Below are 23,226 nucleotides of genomic sequence, written 5' to 3' on the forward strand. Positions count from 1 at the left end.
ATCGGTGACCCCCCTCCCCATGCCTGGCTCTCAGCTTCCCTCCTATCCAGGAGGCCTGAGGATGACCCCACCCAGGATGGGGAGGACGGCATGGCCAGTGGCTTAGCAGACTTGGGGGCAGAGGGCAGGGACCGGGATGACCCCGCCCGGGATGGGGAGGACGGTGTGGTCAGTGGCTTACAAGGCTTGGGGGCCAGAAGAGCAGGGGTCTGAGGATGACCCTGCCTGGGACGGGGAGGATGGTGCGGCCAGTGGCTTAGCAGGCTTGGGGGCAGAGGGCAGGGACCTGGGATGACCCCCGCCCAGGATGAGGAGGACGGCGTGGCCAGTGGCTTATAAGGCTTGGGGGCCAGAGAGCAGGGGTCTGAGGATGACCCTGCCTGGGACAGGGAGGATGGTGTGGCTGGTGGCTTGGCAGGCTTGGGGGCAGAGGGCAGGGACTGGGATGACCCCGCCCGGGACGGGGAGGACGGTGTGGCCGGTGGCTTGGCAGGCTCGGGGGCAGAGGGCAGGGCCGAGCGGCACCGTCCGGCAGGGGCTTCACTTGGCTGGTCCCCAGCGGGCCGACCCCAGCTGTGCGGAGCCTTTCCCTGGCCCTGGGGTCCTCAGGCCCGGCAACCGCGGCCCCCAGCGGGCCTGGGAGTGTCAGGGCCTCGTCACGTCTCTGCGTCTCGTGATAAAGGTGGAAGGCGCCCAGTGTTTCACATTCAAGGACACGCTCGCTCACAGGCGGCGGCTCCGGCGGCCACGGCCCCCAGGACGTCCAGGCCCAGGCCCCGCGGCGGGCACAGGTAGGAGGCGAGGCCCAGGCACCTGTGGGAGGCTGGGCGTGGGGCTGCGGGGCTGAGGCCTCGGGTGGGAATGTGGCTGAGCTTCAGCCCCCCCAAGCCTCGCTTGGCATCTGTTCGGCGTTGGCTTCCTCCGGGCCGTGCTCCTTGCTCGGGCTCCTGCAGGGCAACCGGCTGCGCTTTCCCAGGGGGTCCTCCAGTGCGGCCGGGGTGGGGTTGGGGGGCTGCGTCGGGGCTAATGCCGCCCTGAGTCCCTGGATCCCGAGCTGCGTCCCTGGGGCTTGTTCCCCTAGAGGAGCCCAGTGACCAATGGCTCGAAGTCTGAATTGTTTTTTAAAAAAAGATTTTAGTCGGAAAAAAAAAAAAAGATTTTAGTTGATTGAGAGAGAGAGAGAGAGAGAGAGAGAGGACGGCAGGGGGAGGGCAGGGCTGCAGGGAGCCAGTCCTGGGCTCAGTCCCAGGACCCTGAGGTCACGCTGAGGCGGGGGCCTGAGTCCCCAGGCGCCCCTCGATATCCAAATCCTTGGACCCAGCATTACTCTCCTCATTTCTAAGCTGCGCGGTGGAAACTCAGCGGCTTTTTGGGGCCGCAGCCCTGAGTCCAGTGGTGGGGGGGGTGGGGAGGGTGGGGGGTGGGGGGGTAGGGGGGCAGGGGGGCCACGCCAGCCTAAGGATGGAGCAAGCAGCCTTCTGCAAAGGGACACCTTTCCGACACCCGGTGGCTTTTCCCTGTGGATGCCTTGGATCCTCTGGGCTGTTTCTGGGCGTTCTCAAGGGAAACAGCTTTGAGCCTCCTGATCCACAGGCCTGGCCGGGTCCGGGTCACATGGGTAGAGACGCATTTTGGGAGATCCTGTCCCACCAGGTGAGCCAGGCTTGGAACTGGTTCTGGCATCAGGGACGTGGTGGCGGTGGGGGGGGGGGGCTTGGCGGGGCGGCCCAGGCCATGACCCTGGGGTCCCGGGATCGGGCCCACATCGGGCCTCCGTGGGGAGCCTGCTTCTCCCTCTGCCTGGGCCTGTCTCTCTCTCTCTCTCTCTCTCTCTCTCAGGAAGAAATAAGCAAACTCTTTACAAAAAAAGACTGTCAGGTAACAAAGCCAAGAAAACAAGGGGCAGGACAGCCTGAGGGCGGTTAGAGACAGGCACTTTCTGTCCCTCCGCTGCCCTCCCTGTGGCCCTGCTCCCCTGGGCCAGGCTGTACCGAGGCTGAGGCCCAGGAGCAGGACCCGCGCTTCCCCAACGCCGCCCACTTCCCTCAAAGATGTGAGAGCAAAAGAGCCCGGCTCCACGGCTCTACGTGAGAACAAAGCGGACAGAGCAGAGCGGGGAGAGGGCCCCCCCAGGCCCGCAGCTCCGGGTCACTGTCCCCGCAGGTGGCCTGGGAACACCCTGGCAGGTGGGCCCTCGCACTGCCACGCGCACCTGCGTCTCGGCCCCCTCCCTCGCTGGGGACTCCAGGGACTGGCCCTTGGGCCCACGCTCCTTGTCAAGTCCTGCTGGGGCGCTTGCGGATGCCTGGGGTCGCTCCCCACACCGAGTCCCCCCCGCATTGGTCGGCCGGAAGGCAGGAGCTCCGTGAGCCTGGAAGGAGGAACTGGGCAGGTGCCTGGTGCTCTCGGGGAGGACGGCTCCCTGCCGGAGGGAAGGTGGAGCAAGGTCCCCTCAAAGACAACGAGGTGGAGGAGGTGGGAAACCCGATGAGACCCCCCCGCGCTGTCACCGGAGGGGGGCTCTGAAGACGCTCCTGCGGACAAAAGCCATCTGATGGGGGAGCGTCCTCCTCCGCAAGGCCAGTGGGCAGGTGCACTGGGCCCGCCGCCCTTGCCATCGGCAGCGGCGACTGAGAGCTTGTCCTCCTCGCTGCTCAGTCCCTGGCCCCAGGCCTTCTCCTTGGCAGATGCGGAGGTGGTCGCGGGGAATGAAATGGAGCTGCTCAACCACAGGCCGAATGGACGGCGCGACGGGCCTCATGTCACCAGCATATCCATATGTCACCATCCAATTGTCAGAGACTTCCGCCTTAACTCCCAGAAGAACGCTGCTGTGTCCCCAGCCACGTGAGCACGTCCCGAGCCCGTGCTGGTCTGGAGCTCTCGGGGGCTCCCAGCGCACTGGGGGCCTTGCTGGGACGCGTCCAGGGGCTGGACTTGACGCCGACGTGTCCTGGGCACCAGTTCTGCTCTGCCCGTGGCCTTCTCTGTGGCTTTAAGCCAAAGGGGGCCGACTTGTCTGCCCTTTAACTTTCCCATTTGGCAAGTAAGGAAGACAATGTCTATCTGTCCACTGTTTTAAAACCTGAATACAAAAAAAACTCCTTTAAACCCAAAGGGTCGCGCATCAGCTGTGCTCGCGTCCACGCCGCGGGCACGTGGCAGGCCTGGGTCTGCGCTGAGGTCCTGCAGGGAACCTCACACTTGCAGCGTCTGCTTTCCTCCCCCAGCCTCCTCTGCTGCCTCACGTAATTTCGTCTGCTTTGCGGTCACTCTAAGTACGAAATGGATCAGTTCACAGGAAGAAAGTGTCCCCAGGTCTTGTTCCCACGCCTCTGCTTTTACCAAGGAGAGGAAGGCTGATTTGAAGACTTCAACTTGCACAGGGTTCCATCCGGGTATGGCCTTCTGGTCTCAGGCTGAAGGGGCCTCTCTCCCTCCTCCCCACAGCTCCCCCGGCTCCCCGGGGCCTGGACCCTCCTGGACCCGCCAGGACCGGCCTCTCCTCTCTTGTTTCTGTCTCTGCCTCTCCCTCTCGCGCTTCCCACTACGTGCACCACTCCACGCTCCCCAAGGCTCTCTTCTGTTCCACAAGCGCACAGGAAAACTGGGGCGCCTTTGCTCCACCTTGCTGTCTCTTCTCGCCATTTAGGGCCTCCTTTTTCGAGCAAGACGTCGCAGTTTCCTCCTCCTACACGGCCCCTCAGCTCTGCGGCCTGTCACTGTCGGAATTGGTGTGCGGTGGGCCCAGTCCAGAGAGGGTTCTGTGTTGGCCTCGGCCCCCTTGTTTTATCAGAGGCATCGCCGTCCTTTCCCTGTCCTTTTTCCTTGAACCTTCCGCTCTGACACACTTCTCTGGTTACAGTGTCCATCCACGTACGTCCTAATCATGTTTTCCAAAGTTGCCCACAACCCAGCATCGTGGCCAAGCCTGAGCCCTGACGCTAGCCCGCCTAGGGTTGAATTCTGAGTCCGCCACCAGCTAACTGCATGGTATTTGGCAAGCTCTGGATTTGGCAAGCGCATCGCCCCCTGCCTCAGTTTCCCCACCCTTACTATGGGGGTCATAATAAAAGCACTTATCCTTAGGTTTGTTGTAAGAATCCAATGAGATAGTTGTGTAATATTCACCTGGATGTTTGGCAGGTGGAAATATCCAACACACATTTACTAGCATAACAATAAACTGCTAGAGCTTAAAATGAAACTTCTTTTCTTTTAGGACATTTGCCCACCTTGCCAAACACAAGGCCAGGCAAGAAATAACTACTGATAGACTTCTGGGGAGTCTGGGGAGGGAGGAGTGAGAGGAGGGAGGGAGGCCACCAAATGTGCAAGTACAATTATTCCCGGTTTTTTGCTTTGTTGTGTTTCACCAAAACATCAACAGTTTTGTTCAGTTTAAACCGGTTCTTTCAGGACCCATGGTGTTTGTTTTTTGAGCAGAAAGGGGCCTTGGGGTTAAAGCTGCAGCTGCGGGCGCAAGGGTCACAGGGGGGCTGTCCCGGTGGGTGGGATGGGACAGGATGGGGAGGGATGGGGCGGGATGGGGGGAGGCCCTGCAGCTGCACCTGTGCTGGGGGGCGGGTGCCCCGGACCCATCTGTTGGGTGACGCTGCCCTCTAGGGGCGTCCCAGGGACCACGCGGGGCCTCAGAATCGCGGTGCTTTGTCTATGGAGTGCGGGTGACCCGTGACACTCAGAGTGAGGGAAGAATGGGGGGACTCAGCGGGGGGGGGGGGGGGGGGGAGGGGGGGAGGGGACCAGCATCATCAATTTCTATACTGATTAAATGTGACGGTTACGATAACAAGTACAGGTGTCCGAAACTGGTTCTTGGTCAGGACAGAAGGAGCAGGGCAGCAGGAGTTAGGAGGGCAGCGTCAGCCCCACGCAGGGCTTAGTGCAGTTCTCAGGGGGCCTGCAGCGCTGCTTGCTCTGGAAGTTGGCTCAGCGGAGGTCAGCGGACCAGCTTCCCCTCCTGCTTGGTGCACAAAGTGCTAAATGGGGTCCCTGGCATACACAGTGCCCGGTAATTGGTAGCTATTAGTAGTATTATCAAAGGTCAGGGTAGGGAGGAATTTTAGAAATAGAACAGTTCTGGGACACCTGGGTGACTCAGTCCATTAAGCATCCACGCTTGATTTCGGCTCAGGTCATGATTTCAGGATCCTGGGATCCAACCCTGTGTCAGGCTCAGCGCTAGGCATGCAGCCTGCTTTAGGTTCTTTCTCTCCCCGTCCCTTGCCCTTTCCCCCTAAAAAAAAAAAAAAAAAAAGAAAAAGAAAAAAAAAAAGAAATCTAACAGTTTCTTCCCCTTATTTTAAAGAAACGATGAAAGTGTTTTGTAATTTTGGCATTCATCATATACCTTTCAGCTTCACTAAAAGGATTGTTAACCATGGACCTAATATTTTGAGTCAGAGGGATTTAAATTTCCAGAGGCATCTGGGTGTCAGCCTAAAGCACAAAGCAGTTTTCTATGTCACCCTAAACCCACGTCTGTTCGGGAAGACTGAGTAGAATCACAACATGGTGATGAAGACAGGCTCCAGTCTCAGAAATGGTGAAAAGCAGGGGCCAGGGCATTAGCACACCCATTAGCACACCCAGACAGGACTTCCCAGGGGAAGAAGAACACGTCAAAGAATGCACCCAGGCGGGACTGAAGCCATAAGCAGAGCCATGCCTTTGGCTCCAAAGTGGCCGGGTGGTCCCCCAGACTCAGGCGCACCCGTCGGGGCACCTTTGATGACCGGAGCAACCCACCAGAAAAACCCTAATCCCCTATAGCAAAGTGTGGAGGCGCGTGGGCTTGCAGCTGGGGTTAGAACACCTAAAAATCTTTGGGTCCCTATACTGTGGTTATTTGTAATTTGTTTAAAATGTTCCTGAGATCCCGTACGGCAACAGGGGGAAATCATCCTTTTGTTTGGTTAGATTGGGTCTGCAGGACTCCAGTGTGGGCAAGGAGAAGGGAGGACCTGCAGGGGGAAGGGGTGCAGGTGGGTGGTGGGAGCCACAAGCTCATGGGCCACAAAGCTCCAGGTGAGGGGCTTTGGGACCCCAAAGCAACTTTTATGCTTGTTTTCTTTTTTAAGGAAACTTTAAAAAAAATTTTAAGGTTTTATTTATTTGATAGAGAGAGAGAGAGAGAGCGTACAAGCAGGGGGAGCAGCGGATGGAGAGGGAGAAGCAGACACCCCGCTGAGCAGGGAGCCAGATGTGGGGCTGGATCCCAGGACCCTGGGACCATGACCTGAGTCGAAGGCAGATGCTGAACCACCCTGGGGCCCCTTAATGGAACTTTTTATTTAAGACTAGTATCCAAGAAGAGTGTACAGATCATAGCCTGTTCAGTGTGATTTTTTATTGTGAAAGAAATTCAGGGGCACCTGGGTGGCTCAGTGGTTGAGTGTCTGCCTTTGGCTCAGGTCATGACCCCGGGGTCCCAGGATCGAGTCCCACATCAGACTTCCCGCAGGGAGCCCGCTTCTCCCTCTGCCTGTGTCTCTGCCTCTCTCTGTGTCTCTAATGCAGAGAAGCCTCTGGTGTGATTTTCATGTCGCAGAACAGAGATTCCAGATGTTTTGTAATGAGGCTTTGTGCCTCCCTAGTGAGCAGCCCTCAGCTTGAGGCATTTAGCTTCTTCGAGTGTCTCCTACCTGCAGCCAGGTGCTCGTCAACTCTGATCCAGAGCATTCAACCCAACGAGAGGCAGGTCCTACTGAAGATCCTACTGAAGGTTGTGTGCAGAAAACCCCAAAAGAAGCAACCAAGTGTGTTTTGCTTCAGTGTGAATTTGAAAATCCCTTCATTCCGGAGAAGACTGGCGTAGTAATGCTGTGGCTTCTTTCCCCTAATGCGGTGGTTCTCTAAGTGTCTCCCCAGACCAGCAGCACCCCAGTATTACCTGGGAGCTTGTTAGAAATATCGATTTGGGGCCCTGCTTCAGACGTACGGATTCAGAAACTCTGCGGACCAGGGCTGGGAATCTGTGTTTTAACAAGTCTCCCAGGTGATTCCAGTGTAGGCTCAGGGTGAGAACCGTTGGCTTAATGTAATGTAAAACTTATGGGAATGCCTTTACTCAAACAAAGAAAATATTGCTAATTGGTGGGGTGATTTTTTTTCCTGGGCTTTTATTTGAGGTAGTGAGGGGAGGTGTGCTGGCCAGAGATGAAGAAATGGAGACTAGGGGCTGGAGACGAGGAGGTGTTTTCATGGATCTATCCAGTGTCTTCTGACCAAGAGAGCATTACAGAAACCACGAGGGGTGGGGGCGCGAAGACAGTGGAGAAACCAGCTCCCAACACACCTCCAGGTCAGGGCCAAATGTTCTAAAGCTCAGCCGTGTAACAGGACGGGGTTTGCTCAGCCACCTGTGTTTAAATACGTTTGCAACTCAAGTACAGTAACTAGGGTGGCCAACATGCCCAGGCCTGCCTGGGGCCTTCCTGATCTTAGCACTCAAAATCCCAAGTCCCAGAAAGCCCCTGTGTGTTCTTCCCAAAGCGCCAATCAATTCTCCAGTTCTCGACAGATACTGAGTGGGCGTCCTACAATTCCACAGGTGAAAGGCTCAGTCCTACAAGGCAATGACCTCTCCCTTTATTTCAGATGCCAGTTGCAAGTCTGGGTTGTCATCTGTGCCTGTAACCAACCAGCTATGGATGGGATGTTCCCACATTCTCCTCCTTGGGTTTGATGAATTTGCCAGAACAACTCATAGAAATCAGAGAAACGTTTACCGAGTCACTAGTTTGTTATAAAAGGATATAACTCAGGAAAAGCCATATGGGGGACACATAGGGTGAGGTATGGGGACAGGGCATAGAGCTTCTATGCCCTGAGTGTGCTATGCCCCCCAGATCTCCCCATGTTCAACAACCCAGAAGCCCTCCGAGCCTCATCCTTTTGGGGTTTTGTTAAGGCTTCATTTGACCTAGGCACTCTGGATTCAATCATTGACCATTGGCTGTTGAGCTCAATCTCCAGCCCCTCTGGCCTAATAAGACTACAGGATGGGACTGGAGTTTCTGGCTCTCCAACCATGGGGTTTATTCCCCAGGCAACCAGCTTCATCCTTTGGTGAGAAAGGGCTTTCTGCAAGTCACCTCATTAACATGACAAAAGACGCCTTGGTCATTATCATCACTTGGGAAATTCTAAGGGGTTTAAGAGCTCTGTGCCAGGAAGAGGGACAGAGGCCAATGGTATATTTATTATAAATCACTGCATTGTGGGGCAAACCAAGGCGATTGGTCAGTACTCACCCTAGTCCAGTGACCGCTCATTGGAATTACTGGGTGAGCTTTACAATTACGGATGCCCGGGCTTCCCTCCAGAGATGGTGATGGACTTGGTCTCAGGCTCAGCCTGGGCACTAGGAGGTAGAAAGTTCCTCCGGTGACTTTATTGTGGCTAGCCACGGAGAACCCCTGCAGTCGGCTGCCTGAATAGCATTTCTCCTGGTAAAAAAAAAAAAAAAAAAAAAAAAAGAAAAAAGAAAAAAAAATTTAACCAAAACAAAAGTTAGTGGTTCTGATGAAGTTAGACTCCTACTATGTACCACATACAAAAATGGACTCAGATTGGATCAACAGTCTAAATATTACCAATTGCATTGTGGTCATCTGTAGCTGTATAGTTGTAATATATATGTATAACTTATTTATATTAAATAATTAGTTACAACTATTAAAGGACGTTATGTTGTTCATTACAAAGTGATAGTACGTATCCTATATGATGGTCTTGGAGCATATGATGTAGCAGTGTGTCTGTGGGATGCAAGAATTGCTGAGAGATATGCACATTTCAAAATTGTAAGAAATAATATTGAGGCCCCCTCTAAAATGCAGTATCAGTTTACATTATTGGGAAACTAAAAAAACATGAAGTTTCAGGCTACTTTCTTACTTTGACTCTTGAGAATCTGTGTGGGTGGGGCCCAGAAACTTTATTTTCTTTCTTTGGTGATTCTGGTACAAGAAGGCTCTAGGATGGGATGGGAACCACGCGACACACCGTCTGGGTGCCCCTGCTGCATTGCCTCCTGCTCTTTATCTTTAGACGAGACTGTCCCATCTCCTCACCAAGGTGACAGGTTCCAAAAGGTCAGGCCTCAGGGAGGTTGCTTCTTCATGTTGTTACCCTGGCACAGTGCCTTGTAGGACACTGCTTGTGGATGACAAGGCTTGGAAGAGTATTTGCAGCTCATATGACGATTTGTTTTCTTTTAGTTCCATGGACCAAATGGAGAAAGGAACCCTGGGCCAGCTGCTGCCGATGGCCACCACCCAGCCTGAGAGGAAACGGACATCAGTGATGTCTTTCCTTTCCAAGGTCTGTCACAAAGTATTGGAAGCAGAGGTCCCTCCCCACCAGCCACTTGTAACGTGCGCTTGCCTGGCCTGCATTGGTTCTGTGGCTCCGTGGAGGCGTCCTCTGAAAAAAGCTTGATGACACTTCTCCTAACACGGGCAGAAAGTTTACAGGATAACAGGATGAGCCGGGAAGACTTTAGCTTGCTGCAAGCTTAATAATAAAAGTATAGAATGAACTACAATGAATACTGAGAAATAATGAGGAGACTTGGTAATCACTCAAACACCGAACAGGACTGTGGTCCCGTCTGTAGCCCCACACTACGCAGGAGGGTGGGGAGGTGGCTTTTTCTTGACCCTGCCTGGATCTTGCATGTCTTGGTTCTGACGCCAGCAGATTATTTATACATTTTTCCCCCTAATCTTAATGGCGCAGATGTATGCATTCTGGGGTGGGACATCCGTTAGGTGCCCTGAAATGCTTGTGGACGTGCTTTGCTAGTTGAGTCAAATGTTGTTGAGAGGTTGAGGAAGAGGAGAACTGACAATCAACCCTGGATTTAGCCCCACTAGGGAGGCATCGACCCCCCTGCAGAAGGGTCAAGAGATCATGGAGAGAAGAACTGGAGAAAACAAGTATAGACACGTCTTTCAAGGTGTTTAACCACAAAGTAGAGCAGAAAATATGGGAGGAGCTGGAGGAGTAAGAGAGGTTGGGGAAATGCCTTGAGATGGAAGCAGGCATTTCTTGTCCATGAAGGATCCCTGTTCTCAGCCATATCAGCTGTCTAAAGCCCCCTTTCTTCTGAGCTCTAGCATACCCTCAGTGGTCCTAGAGCACCCGTCCCTCTGCTTCCCCCAACCTACCTCAACCAACCTTCCCCTGGCCCTACATTATTTTTTTCTACCTCTTTCCTTTTCCATCTGTTTTCTTCATTATGTAGATCAAGCTAATGATTTCCCAGCAAAAATCATGTGTCTTTAGGTAGAGAAAGAAGGGCTAAGTTGAGCAGGCAACACAGGATTTTCTTTAGAGAGAGGGATTGGGCTTGGGATGGGTATGACTCTGAACGCTCCCATCTCTTGGCTTACTGCCCAGGTCTCTTGGAAACTGAAGTTCCAGAAGCGGGAGTCTCTGAAGAATGCGTTTTCCATCTTGGCAGAAAAAGCCCGGGACCCCAACGATAAAAAGCGTCACATGGCAATGAGAGGCCTGGGCACCATGGCCTGTGAGACCCCCGACAAGGTAGGAGGGGAAGGTGGCACGTCATCCGCCCTCATGGCTTGGTGTCCCAGGGCTGAAAGATGGCGCCTCATGTACTGGTTATCTGTCGCTTGTGACAGATCACCACAGGCCCAGCACTCATCCTCTAGCAGTTTCCTTGAGCCGGGAGCTTATCTGGCTTGGCTGGGTCCTCTGCTCAGGGTCTCACAAGGCTACAATCAAGGTGCAGGTCAGACTGCATTCCTTTCTGAAGCCTGGCCTCCTCTTCCAAGCTTCTGTGGCCATTGATGGAAGGCGGCTCCTTCTGGTTGTAGGACTGAGGTTCCTGCTTTCTTGCTGGCTGGCCCTCAGCGTCTTGAAGCTGTCCTCTCATAGCATGCGAGCTTACTTCTTCAGGGCCAGCAGGAGAGCCTCCATCACTCATGCCTGCTACGATGGACTCTTACGTAATGTAATGTAACCACGGGAATGGTGTCCCGTCACTGTTGTCATAATCTGTGGGCTAGAAGCAAGTCACTGGTCCCTTCCACATTCAAGGGAAGGAGATTGTACAAAGCATGGCTCATTTGGGGTTATTTGAGGGTCATCACATCTCAGTATTATCAGCCTTGGGAAGCAGAGCTGCAGATGCGATTAATGCACACCTGGACATCACCCTCTGCAGTGCTTTTAATTTATTTTTTAATAGTCTATCCCTGTTTAGTAAAAGATGTTTCCCCCACCTCTGCTTTTATCATCTGTCCACTTCAGTGACCATTTTGTCTCATCCCCTATAAAAGTACCACTGTGCCTCAGATGCCTAGGTCATCCGGCCTACCACACTCCTTGATGTGCCCTTTCGGCCTCATATGCTCATAGGCCAAGCTGAAGATGGCTTTTTCTGTTCTTTTTTTCAAGACAGATCTGGCTCTTGGGTCAGGTTAATGGAAACATTTGTATTTCAATGAGAGGTGTTACAGCAATTCCTGAGGAAAGTCACACTCTCGGGCCAAGTCCTAGGTTATTGAAAGATTAGAGGTAGGATCGCTTTTCAGCTCATGGGAGCAATTTCTGGGCTACTCATGCTTTTCAAACCTTGTTCACAGGTGCGAAAGTATAAGAAAGTTGTCCTAGACCTGCTGGTGCATGGACTCTACGACCCTGTGAGTACTGAAGTCATCCACGAGAGCATGAAGACTCTGACCATCATCTTGGGCAAGATCCAGGGGAAAAGTTTGGGCTCTTTCTTCGTAGACATCACTCTTCAGACCAGGACTTTATTAGATGACGTAAGTGAGAAAATTCAGAAGAATTTTGGGTTATTAAAGTGGAGGTGGGATTAGCAATGGGAGCTCTGGGTGGTGTGTTGCTCAGAGAACCTGGTCTGTATTATTAACTTATTTACTAAGAGATGGTCGAGAGACAAGTATTATACTGGGGGTTTGGAAAACATATAAAGAAGGAGGAGTTTTTGTTGTTATAGAGAAGTGAATATATGTACCCTGACGATGAAGATGGTGATGGAGATGATGGTGAAGGTGTGATAACAGTGCCAACATGTATTCAGTGCTCTGTTACGAATGTGATGTAACAGTAGTTAGCATTTAGTGAACCCTACTGTGTGCCAGGCCCGGTGCTAGGCAGCTTTCCTAGATTATCCCATAGACTCTTCTCAATAACCCTATGAGTTGGGCACTATTTATCTTCACTTTATAAATGAGGAAACCAAGGCACAAATAGGTTAGGTGACTTGCCCGAGATTCACAGAGCCAGTAAGTGGATATGAACCCAGGTCCTCTGACCACAGGATCTGCACTCTTCACTGCCAGGTGACAAGGCAAGCTAAGCAGAGGGGCACCAATGCATCGTTTACTCTGAAACTGTGGGGACTCTGGGATCCTGTCCTTTCAAGTTAATCGGCTTGCCTGCTGCAGTTACACACACGCCACACACACACACACACACACACACTCACACATGCTCACACACACACACATACCCTCTAACGGGGAGATGATACCTCTAGAACAGGAAACCGACATCTTACTCACAAAGCACCTTGTGTGAGTTCCTCACACCTAATTCCCCAGGTGGAGCTGCGCCACACAAGAGGAAGAGAAATCTTGAAATTATGGAACTTGGCATTTCTATAGGAGCTTCTGGCCCGTTTGCCTCTCCTCCCACTTGGAGAGACAGGGAGAACTTGGCTCTGGAACGCAAGCCTGTCATGTCTGTGGTCGTGGGGAGAAAAGTGTCTACTCTACCTCCCTGGAATGGAAACAGATATCTCCAAGATGTCTAAATCTCTCTGCAGGTGCCGTCTTAGTTTCCAGGACTGGTGTGCTATGCAGTCACTTTTCAAATAGCCAGATTGACTATAGTTTTTTTTTATTAGGAAGCCCTGGTTGTATAGTAACCTGGAAATACTCGTGGAGAGTTGTTTCCTGACAGTTTATCTCTATTACAGCACTCGTGACCACCTGTCTTGTGCTGTTGCTCACTTGTGCATGCGTTCCCTGTCGGATGATTGTCAGGTCCCTAGCAGGCTAGGGTCTTGTATGTCTTACTGCATTAGGGTAGGATTGAATTGAATTATACAAGGGCACCTGGGTGGCTCAGTGGTTGAGAGTCTGCCGTCAGCCCAGGAAGTGATCCCAGTCGGAGGATCAATTCCCATGTCGGACTCCCTGCATGGAGTCTGCTCCTCCCTCTGCCTGTGTCTCTGTCTCTCTCTCTGTGTCTCTCGTGAATAAATAAATAAATAAAATCCATAAAAAATGAACTATACACGTGAGTGCATGTGCGTGCACATACCCACACATATAGGTGGAACAGAGGACAGTGAAACACTAAAGCAATTTGTCGAAGTGTCCTATGTGCTAAAAAATATTTTTATTATTTTTATTTTTTAAAGACTTTAGTCATCTATTCACAAAAGACACACAGAGAGAGAGAGGCAGAAACACAGAGGAGAGGCAGCCCAGGTGGCTCAGTGGTTTAGCGCCGCTTTCAACCCAGAGTGTGACTCCAGGGTCCTGAGATTGAGTCCCACATTGGGTCCCCACAGGGAGCCTGCTTCTCCCTCTGCCTCTGCTTCTCCCCCCACTAGTGTGCATGCTCTCTCTCTCTCTCAAATAAGTACATAAAATATTTAATTTTTATTTTTTAAAATTTATTTATTTATTAATGAGAGACAGAGAGACAGAGAGGCAGAGACACAGGCAGAGGGAGAAGCAGACTCCCTGCAGGGAGCCTGACTTGGGACTCGATCCTGGGACTCCAGGATCACATCCTGGGCTGAAGGTGGTGCTAAACTGCTGAGCCACCCGAGCTGCCCCATAAAATCTTTTAAAAAAATAAATACTTCACAAAATGATGAGTGTCTGCCCCCCACCCCCTGACCATTCTAGTTGCTTCTCACTCCTGAAGATGCCGAGTCCAGCTTGGTTCTCTCTGGTTTGCCTGGAGCTTTCATGGGACCAGGAAACATTGATATAAAATCCCTTCACCAATGGTCAGGAGACTGGGTACTACCCTGGCTCCTTGTCACCTGACAGTGCGGCTCCAAGCAAGTCACTGAAATGCCCTGAGCCTTGGTCTCCTCATCAGGAAAGGGAGATACTTGGACCAGACTGCTCACAGTGGAGAACAAGAAAGGACTGAACCCAGTGACACACGATCAGGGACAAATTAGCCAATAGTACTAAAAGCAGGGAGAGTTGGCAGGGTGTCAGGGAAGAAATACAATTGTTATTTCTGCTGCAGAAGGGAGAAACGGAGACCACAGGTGTAGAGAGATGTCCTTCCAGAAACACTGAGAATGATCAACAGGAGATGGCTTGAATAAATTACAATGCGGCCACCCCAAATTCCTTTAGGTATCAACATGCAAAGAGCTCCCAGATAGGTGGTTGGGTGAACAATCAAGGTCGTGAACACACTAGCATGGTGTGCTGCCACTGTGTAAAAATGTGAGAAAAGACTGTGTGATATACATTTTATTCTTTTTCTCCTTAATTTTTTTGGAAGGACAAAAAAAAAAAAACCTGCACACACAGTTTACAACCTTGTTCATTCATGGGAGGGAAATCAGTGGCAGGCAGAAAGGGGTAGAAAGGAGACTTACTTTTGTTAATAAAATGATTTGATTATTTTGAATTTTGACCCATACAAACCCAAATGTTTGTATCTCTACCTCCAAAATTCTCCAAAAACAGAGCTGTGAAGCCGGATTATTAGCACAGCGATCCCCAGTCTGATAGTCTTGTCTGCTGGGGAAGACGCTTATTGAAGACCCAGCCTGCCTCCTCTCTGGCCCCCACCTCGGCTGGCTCAGAGCTTTAGACTGGGTCTGACCCACCCCCGACCAAGCGACAAAGAGCGATGGATGGCGCAAATGCATCTGGTGCCGTAATGACCTGGGTTCTGTCCTTTTGTTCCCTGGGGAACCACAGGAGAATGACCACCTGAGATACTCAGCCTTCATCTTGTTCGGGCAACTGGCGGCTTTTGCTGGGCGGAAATGGAAGAAATTCTTCACCAGTCAGGTTAAGCAGACTCAAGATTCCCTCCTGATACATCTACAGGACAGAGATCCCCAGGTTGCCACGGTGAGTCTGTGACTGTCTCACTGAGTGCATGAGAGCTTGGTGCCATTCCTCAAGTGAGCTGTGGTGCTGCCCTGTTGTGCTGCAATGCTTGACCCTCTCCGTTCCCGCCAGCTCTGCTGTGGACACTCAGCAGTGTGGTCACATGAATCCTTGGAGATGCCTGCCCAGTGTGTCATCTCTGAGCAAGCGTGTACATTTCCATTTGCTCCTGCCCCACCTGCCCCATCCAGCACCTGCTGCTGGAGAGTGGGGGCCGAGAGGCACGCGGTTAAGCTGTGGGGCAGTAGCCCACCTAATGAGAACATTAATTCATGCCCATTAGCTTCTTTCACTGTAGATTTCCCACTCACGGCCTCTCAATCCCCTAGAGAGGTTTTGTCTTATTCTTAGAGGAAATATGTCCTAACAGGGTTGGATCAACATCAGGCCTGCTTGGGAGTGGGTGACTATTTTTCAAAACCACTGGGAGCAAAAGGTGCTACCAAACCACTTGTCTTCTTTAGGTTACTACACACAAGAGAGAGAAAGAGACAGGGGGAGAGAGAGAGAATTTAGGAATTAAAGAATCCAGAACTTCTTTGATGGGACAATAACCGGGTAAACTCTAAAGTGATTCTCTCCCCTTCAGCCCCAAGTTAGAGATGTGGTCATTTTAGGGGTAACATCCTTTAAGTTTGAGGTCTTCAAACTTCCTGGAAGTTACTTTCATACCCTCAGTGGCCCCCAGACCACAGATTGGGTGCCTTGCCCTTCCGTGCTTGGATTATAGAACTCGCTAATGCCTTTGACAATCGAATGGTCATACTGTTTTTCTCAGGCTTGCAAAACAACATTTCGAGCCTGTTCTCCGTATCTGAAAGAAAGAAAGGAAAACAGCTTCCAGAGTGAGGAAGAACAACGGAACCTTAAACTCTGCCGGCAGCTGGTGAGTGAGAGGGCAGGAGAGAATGCTCCCAGAGATCCCTGCCCTCCTGGTGTCATAAAATGACTCAGGCCAATTATGTGCCGATCGTAACTGACCCGTCTTGCAATGTAAATGACAAAACGCCCGGAGGATTATGCACAAAATCTATTGGCACATGCAGTGTAGATCGTTAGAGGAACGCAGACCCTGATCTCCACCTCTGAGAATCTGAAGATCCAGCGTCCTCACGCTCTGCGTTGACAACTATCTACTCATTGTAGAGTCAAGGAGGTTTATTGAATCCTCCCCTCACGTGCACTTTTGCTGATTTCTTTCAGAGCCACTATCATCCAGAGCTCCTGCAGTTCCTCTATGCAAATAAGATTCTGTAAACACAGAGCAGCAGGGAAATTGTTCCAGTGAGAGCAGCTTGCTGGGGGGCTGGTATTTCCCCCCCTTTTAACTCTTCGGATGCTTCTGCTTGCTTCTCATGATTGTAATAGAAAACGGGATGCTGGGAGAACAATTGATGGCAATTGCATGGAATTGTATGATTCTCTCCTAAGTAAATTCTAAATTGCTTTCATGTATCTCATTTCCTCCCCAGAAGAATTTGATGCGAAGGTACATGCTTTGTTTAAAACATTTAAAGGATATGTAGATTCAGGGCTTATTTCTCAACTTTTCCTTCGTAAGTTCATCTTTGTCACCTATCTTCTATTTTTTATTTTATTTTTAACTTCTGAGGCTCAGGAGAATATTACCTTAAGTGATTTTTTTAATCTGCTATTGATCCTTTGCAATTTGTTATTGATACCTTTTATTGGCAAGATCTATTTAGAGTTGGCCAAGGGACCAAGAAGGTGGTTTGGAGGATGTCTTTAGCTTCTTGGAACCCTCAACAGTCATTGCTTCCAAGATCATAATGCAAATTAAAAAAGAGAAAAAAATCTGTAAAGCATGTGTTGAAAAACCTCAGGCTAATAGTAGCGTGTGGAATAAGAAGTAACGTTTATGGAGAATGTTTATTGGACACTGAGTATTACCTGATACTTACTGCAACCCTGTGAGAAGTGCTTTGCAAGTATTCTTTAACACTTACAATAACCCTCCGAGAAAGGCACTATTATTACTCTCATATTCTGGGTGAGAAAACTCAGCCACAGGGAACTAAGTAGCTTACCCAGATGCCCTGGTGAATGACGGTAGCCAGAAGTCAAGACCTGACAACCTGCCTTCTGGAGCCTGTATTCAATCACCACGTGATTCTGCCTCAATGTGGAATAATTGACAGATGGCTAGCAATGTAAAAAAAAAAAAACAACAACCAAAAAACCCCAAAACTAAACAAATTTAAAAGCCCCCTCAGCTCCAGCTCTATTTAACCCAGGGAAGTTTTGCTTTTATATGCAGTAAGTACACATTTTTATTAATGTAGTTTATGATCTAAGTATATATTTTTACTTGTCACCTCTTGGCTAATTATGACAATTTTTTTGGAGCTCAATTCCAGTTCTATGAGGAGTCACGTGGCTCTTGCAAAAAGTTTCAAGAAAAACCTCTTTGACCCTCCCCCCTTCCCTCCAACCGGTGTGCCTCCCCAGCTTCTCCTATGGACATTCTCGTATTATCACCAGACTTGGCGTTCAAGCCCTACTGGAAGACTGTGTCCAGGTTGGGAAATGGAGAACACGGAGGGTCATAAAAGCTGCAGAGAGATCTTAGTGTCCTTCTGAACACCAGGAGCTCAGTCTTCTGGTCTAGCGCTCCAGAGATAGGACCATGCAACACGGATGGGGACCCAGGTGTCTCCTAGGGGAGAAGAGCATATGGCAGATGGTGGGAGGGGGGCAGGAGCCAGGCGTGAGTGGGGTTTCTTTCTTCCTATTTTTGAAGCTGGGGTACATGACCCAGGGGTTCTTGGGAGTGACACAGGCTCTGGAGCAGGTGGGACGGCTCTGAGCTGAGACCTCTTTCCCTTCCCAGTAGTTGGTCTGTTTGAAACTATGCTACAAGGTCCGTTTAGAATCTGATGCAGTTCTCTTAAGCGAGTGGCCTGGGAGACAACTGCATTTTGCTAGCATTCAAAAAGGCGGGGGTAGAGTGGGGCAGGCCGGTGTGTGCTCTAGAATAGGGACATCCGTGTACTTAAAACCCCTTCAGGGATCCCTGGGTGGCGCAGCGGTTTGGCGCCTGCCTTTGGCCCAGGGCGTGATCCTGGAGACCCGGGATCGAATCCCACGTCGGGCTCCCGGTGCATGGAGCCTGCTTCTCCCTCTGCCTGTGTCTCTGGCTCTCTCTCTTTCTCTCTGTATGACTATCATAAATAAATAAAAAATTAAAAAAAATTATTAAAAAAAAAAAAAAAAAAACCCCTTCATTGGTTAAAATTGTGGAAGATGCCGTTGAATTGACTTTAGGGTTAGTGGTAGACTGTTCCTCGGTGGCCTCCAGTGAATCATGCCTCCTGACACCCATGCCCCCGCATAGACATCTCCACTGGAATCTGGGCTGGCTTAGTGATCCACTTTAACTACTAGAATGTGCTGAAAATACCACTGTGTCAATTTTAGGCTAAGCTTTAAGAGCCTGGCAACTTCCTTTTTTGTGCCCCGGGTGAAGCCAGCTGCCATGTAAGACGTCAGATTCCCAGGAGCAAAGAATGTCTGAGATCACCGTTTTGGAGGGAAGACCAAGCTCACTGCATGGAATGCCATGTGGAGGACAGCTGAGGAGCCCAATCCGCCACGGAGTTGGAGGTCCGGACCTGTGACACCGGTTGGCCGATCCAGCCAGCCCCCGAGGGCAAGCCACCCCAGCTGACACCACGTGGAAGAGAGACGGGCTCCCTCTGCGCAGCCCACCCCAAATTGCAAAATTGTAAGCAATCTGATCAAATGACTGCGGTTTTAAATCACTCCTTTTTGGGATAGTTTGTCCCTCAGCATTAAGTAACCTAAAGAGATTCCTTATCATTAATTTTGTCGTTTGGCCAGGTTGGTTTTGCTCTCACTAAGTCCTCTTTGAGTTTAAACTCTATTTCTAGAAACGCATGTTATCACGGCATTGTGTGCCAGGAGCCAGGGAAGCCTTGCTTTTGTACCACACAATGCCTTGTTCTCCTTTTTGTATCTCACCTTGTGCATCACCCTGCCCAGCAGGTAGCAGATGATGGAGAGACATTTGCTGAATGACGAAATAGTCGCAAATTGTAGGGAGAACAGAGTCCAAACCAGTTTGTTACCCTGGGCTCTCAGCCATGGGCTCCCACTCTTCCTTCCCAGCTTTCTTCTGTTCCTCTTTTTGCTTTAGCCAAGCTTGGCTCTTCTCTTCATTCAACACTTCTTGGTCTCTTATGCTCCTTTGCCTTTGCTCAGACTGTTCCCTCTGCTTTGAATTCCCTCCCCTGCCTGGCCATGCACACTCACAGGCACACACGCACGTTTCTCGGGTATATCTGACCTGTGCTCTAAGACTGATCGATGCTCGTATCTCTGAGTTCCCAGAACATTCTAACGGTCTTATGCCACTTACCATGTTTTATCTCATTTGAAAGTTTTACCTACGTGTCTCTCCCACTCTGGTTCGAGTGAAGCTGCTGGAGAAGGATCCTATCTTCTATAGTTTGTATCTGTCACATGACCTCACAGGTACTTGGGAGGTGCTTGGTAAATAAATGTGGATTGGGAGAAAAAAGTCAGGAAGTCCTCTGAAGCTACTTCTCCTTGGGAGAAGCCCATTTTGTCAAATGAGGGCCATCATTTCTCTCCTTATGACCAATCTGCTGGTGACTTTTATGCTTGTGGACCTAAAGCATCCCTTTCTCCATAAGACGCCGGTTAACTTGCCAATCTTGAGGTAACGCTTCGACATCTCTTACTTTTAAACACTAGACATGCAACAGGTGAGTGAATTTATATGTCGGCAAATTGAACACCAATAAAAAATAAATTTATAAAAAAAAGAACTGGTGTAAAACAGGAGATTTAAGTGCCATAAGCATCAAAGGAATGTGGAAAATTGAATCCAGTATGGACAAACTGATTGCTAGAGAAATCTGAATTAAAATGGAGTATTAGATGATACATTAAATTTGCTAGATATAATATCACAGAAAGTATGTTTAAAAACAAAAGGTCTTATCACTCATACATATATAATAAAATAAAAATAAATAAATAAATAAATAGTCATAAGTAAAATGACTTTCTTCAAAAGAGAAGGGGGAAAAGTAGAGGCAGGGAAGGAGATGCCTAAAGCAAGATCAAAAGGGGTTTCTGAAACTGGGTGAGGAGGTAATGAATACTCTCTCCTTTTGTGTTTTAGAAGTACTAATATAGACCCCCCAAAAAAATCTTATGCCCAATGTACAGGTGAACAAAACAATTGGAAAGAATTGGGAAACGAAGAAATTGCTAAGGCTAATCAAAAATGCACATTTAGAATATATCTAGAGATCTAGAGCAAATATATATTGATATCCTAAATGAAGGTCACTTCTGCCTTTTGTATGCAAAATGAGGAGCTCTGCTGGAAAATGTGAAGTTTCTTCCACTCTAACATTCTCAATAAATGCTTTAAATAAATGAAAAAAGAAAGAAAAAGAAAGAAGGAAAGAAGAAAGAAAGAAAGAAAGAAAGAAAGAAAGAAAGAAAAAGAAAGAAAGAAGAAAGAAAAAAAGAAAAAAGAAAGTAAGAAAAAGAAAGAAAGAAAGAAAGAAAGAAAGAAAGAAAGAAAGAAAGAAAGGAAGGAAGGAAAAGGTATGTTCAGGTGCTACCTTGCTAAGTGATCAGGGTGGAGATCTGCACATACCTTAGTCTCTGCTTTCCAGTCGCCCACAGGATGGGCTTTTTTTAAAAAAATGTTTTTTTAAGGTTTTGTTTATTTATTTGAGAGAGCGAGAGCGAGAGTGCACAAGTGGAGAGGAGGGGCAGAGGGAGAGGGAGAAGCAGCCTCCCTGCACTGAGCAGGGAGCCCAACACGCAGGATCCCAGGACCCTGGGGTCATGACCTGAGCTGAAGACAGACGCCCCGCCGACTGAGCCACCCAGGGACCCAAGGTTGGCCTTTCTTAAAGGAAAGGAGAAAGGAGAGAAGACAAAGAAGGAAGTTGAGACTCTTAACAGGTAACCAGTGCTGCTACTCCCTGTCAGCAGCAGCCAGTGGAATTCCAGTTCCTGGAGCAATTAATCGAGGGAGGGCTTCACAACTTACAAAAAGCACCAGAGTGTTTTACAGAGAAATAGCAGCCGCGTAGGACAGCCAGCAGATAGTGCTAGAAATAAGGCCAACGTATATTTGTGTTTTTCTGCATTTTCCCGGTTTTCTGCAATAAGTATGTATTACTTTTGTAATCATAGAACACACGCAAAAATGCTCTTTAAAATAAAAATGAAATGCTTATTGGCGTGTGAAGTGGTAATGCTTTGGAAAGCCTGGGGGTGATTACTGCTCACTCCCGCTAGTCTGTATGTGCCTTTGTCCTTCTGTGACATTCTTTTAGCCTATTGATGACAAATAAAATGACTTATGGCTGATTGTCAGTGGATATGTTACTGAATTTACATTCTTTCCGTATAACCATAGCAGAAAAAGCGTTTCGTTCCTGTGTTTACTTATGTGTTAAATGCTCTCAGAAAAACCGTGGTTTCTAGAGAAACGCGATGCATCCCCGTTTACTGGTTTGATATTGCAAACGCCCCTTTAAATGATCAAGTGAAGCAGACCCCCAAGCCTGACATACAAGATCCTTCCTAATGGACACCAGCTTATGATTTCCCTCGGCTCTTCCTAAATTTCTACTACCTGGAATGCTTCATCCTCCATTTGCTTGTTTCTATCCACTATTCATTCTCTGGGGTGATTCCAAATGCCCCTCTTTTCCAGAGGTAGAGGTAAAGCAGAGCAGTTGGGAGGATTGGGCCTGCAGTCAGGCCCTCCTCATTGTGAATCTGGCTTCGCCACTTACTAGTATGACCTTGGGGAAGTCAGCCTACCAAGCCTCAGTCTGCTGATCCGTGAAATGGGCATAATAACCCCACCCATAGGGTTGCTGTGCTACAAAGATTCAGTTATATAGCATCGAAGGCTTTGCACAGTGCTTGGCACAGAGAGACGCTCAGGAAATGTTCATTTTGCCCCTCACCCCCAATCAGCGATCCAGGTCCTGTTTCTTCTCTTCTTGGTGCTGCCCAGGTCCTCAGCGAGGTCCGTTCTGGCTTTCGGAGTGGGGTTTGAGTGTCACCTTGATCCTCCCAATGAATGATTGCAGTCCTAGGGGCAGCTCTGCCTCTTGTTCATCAGCAGGTCTCCAGAACCGCAGCTTTGAGCCTTGCCCACCATGGGTGCTCAATAAAGAATGATCGAATTTGGGGCGCCCGGGTGGCTCAGTCGGTTACGCATCTGCCTTTGGCTCAGATCAGGATCCTGGGGTCCTGGGATCGAGCCTCGTGTTGGGCGCCCGGATCGCCTGGAGCCTGCTTCTCCCTCTCCTTGCCGCCTGTGCTCTCCATCATCATCCTTGTTTCTCAAATAAATAAATAAAATGTCTAAAAAAATACTTAAAAAAAAAAAAAGAATGATTGAATCTATGGAGTCGGAAACACTGGTGCCCTGACCAAGCGCGAAACGGGCACTTGGCGGTAGGCTTTGGAATGGCCTGATGCATTTTAAGAAGGATGAGAGTCATGACTGAATGAGAATAGCAATTGTTCTTCCGTGAGCTCCGTGGGGCGGCCGAGTGCTCAGGGCTGCGTCCGTGGGCTCGGCTTGTCCCTCTGGGCGGCCCTGGGACGCTGGTAGCAAGTCTGCGTCAGATGTTTGGGCGACCTCTTGTTAGGAATTAGCACCCCACCTGTGCTGTGGCGCGACTGCTGTGATCCAGCGCCTCTCACGCTGATACATCCCCCACAGCCCGTGCACGTGTTACCCAGGTGATGGCCCAAAGGTGTCCCCGCAGGACGAGAATGTTTTTCAGAGACATAGATCAGAGAGTTGAAATGTCATTTCCCGAGCCATGCTGCTAGAGGCACCTGCCCCTGCCGGGCAAAAATGCCACAGGAAGGCCGATGCTTTTCGCGATGCTCACCGGGACCGCGTCGGCAGGTGCAGCTTCCTTAGAGAAGGAGACAAGTTCAGTCCCAAAGGTGACGGCCCGCGTGCTGGAAGGACTTGTGAACT

The 23,226-nt window shown here is 49.8% G+C and overlaps 1 protein-coding gene across 2 annotated transcripts; it reads left to right on the top strand.

Annotated features, from left to right (window-relative positions):
- Positions 1-544: 544 nt before the first annotated feature.
- MRO (maestro) lies at positions 545-21,590 on the top strand. Of its 2 annotated transcripts, none has more exons than XM_077892935.1 (7): positions 545-791; positions 9,246-9,348; positions 10,429-10,575; positions 11,640-11,822; positions 14,988-15,143; positions 15,961-16,068; positions 16,386-17,421. In XM_077892935.1, exons 2-7 carry the CDS (start codon positions 9,250-9,252, stop codon positions 16,437-16,439), a joined length of 747 nt encoding a protein of 248 aa, XP_077749061.1. In that variant the 5' UTR covers positions 545-791; positions 9,246-9,249; the 3' UTR covers positions 16,440-17,421. The 2 variants fall into 2 exon arrangements, with proteins under 2 accessions (XP_077749061.1, XP_077749070.1); XM_077892944.1 differs by lacking the exon at positions 16,386-17,421 and adding an exon at positions 18,621-21,590 and having other exon boundaries at positions 547-791.
- Positions 21,591-23,226: the final 1,636 nt, after the last annotated feature.

The sequence above is a fragment of the Canis aureus genome, chromosome 1 (assembly GCF_053574225.1).
Source record: "Canis aureus isolate CA01 chromosome 1, VMU_Caureus_v.1.0, whole genome shotgun sequence".
NCBI lineage: Eukaryota > Metazoa > Chordata > Mammalia > Carnivora > Canidae > Canis > Canis aureus.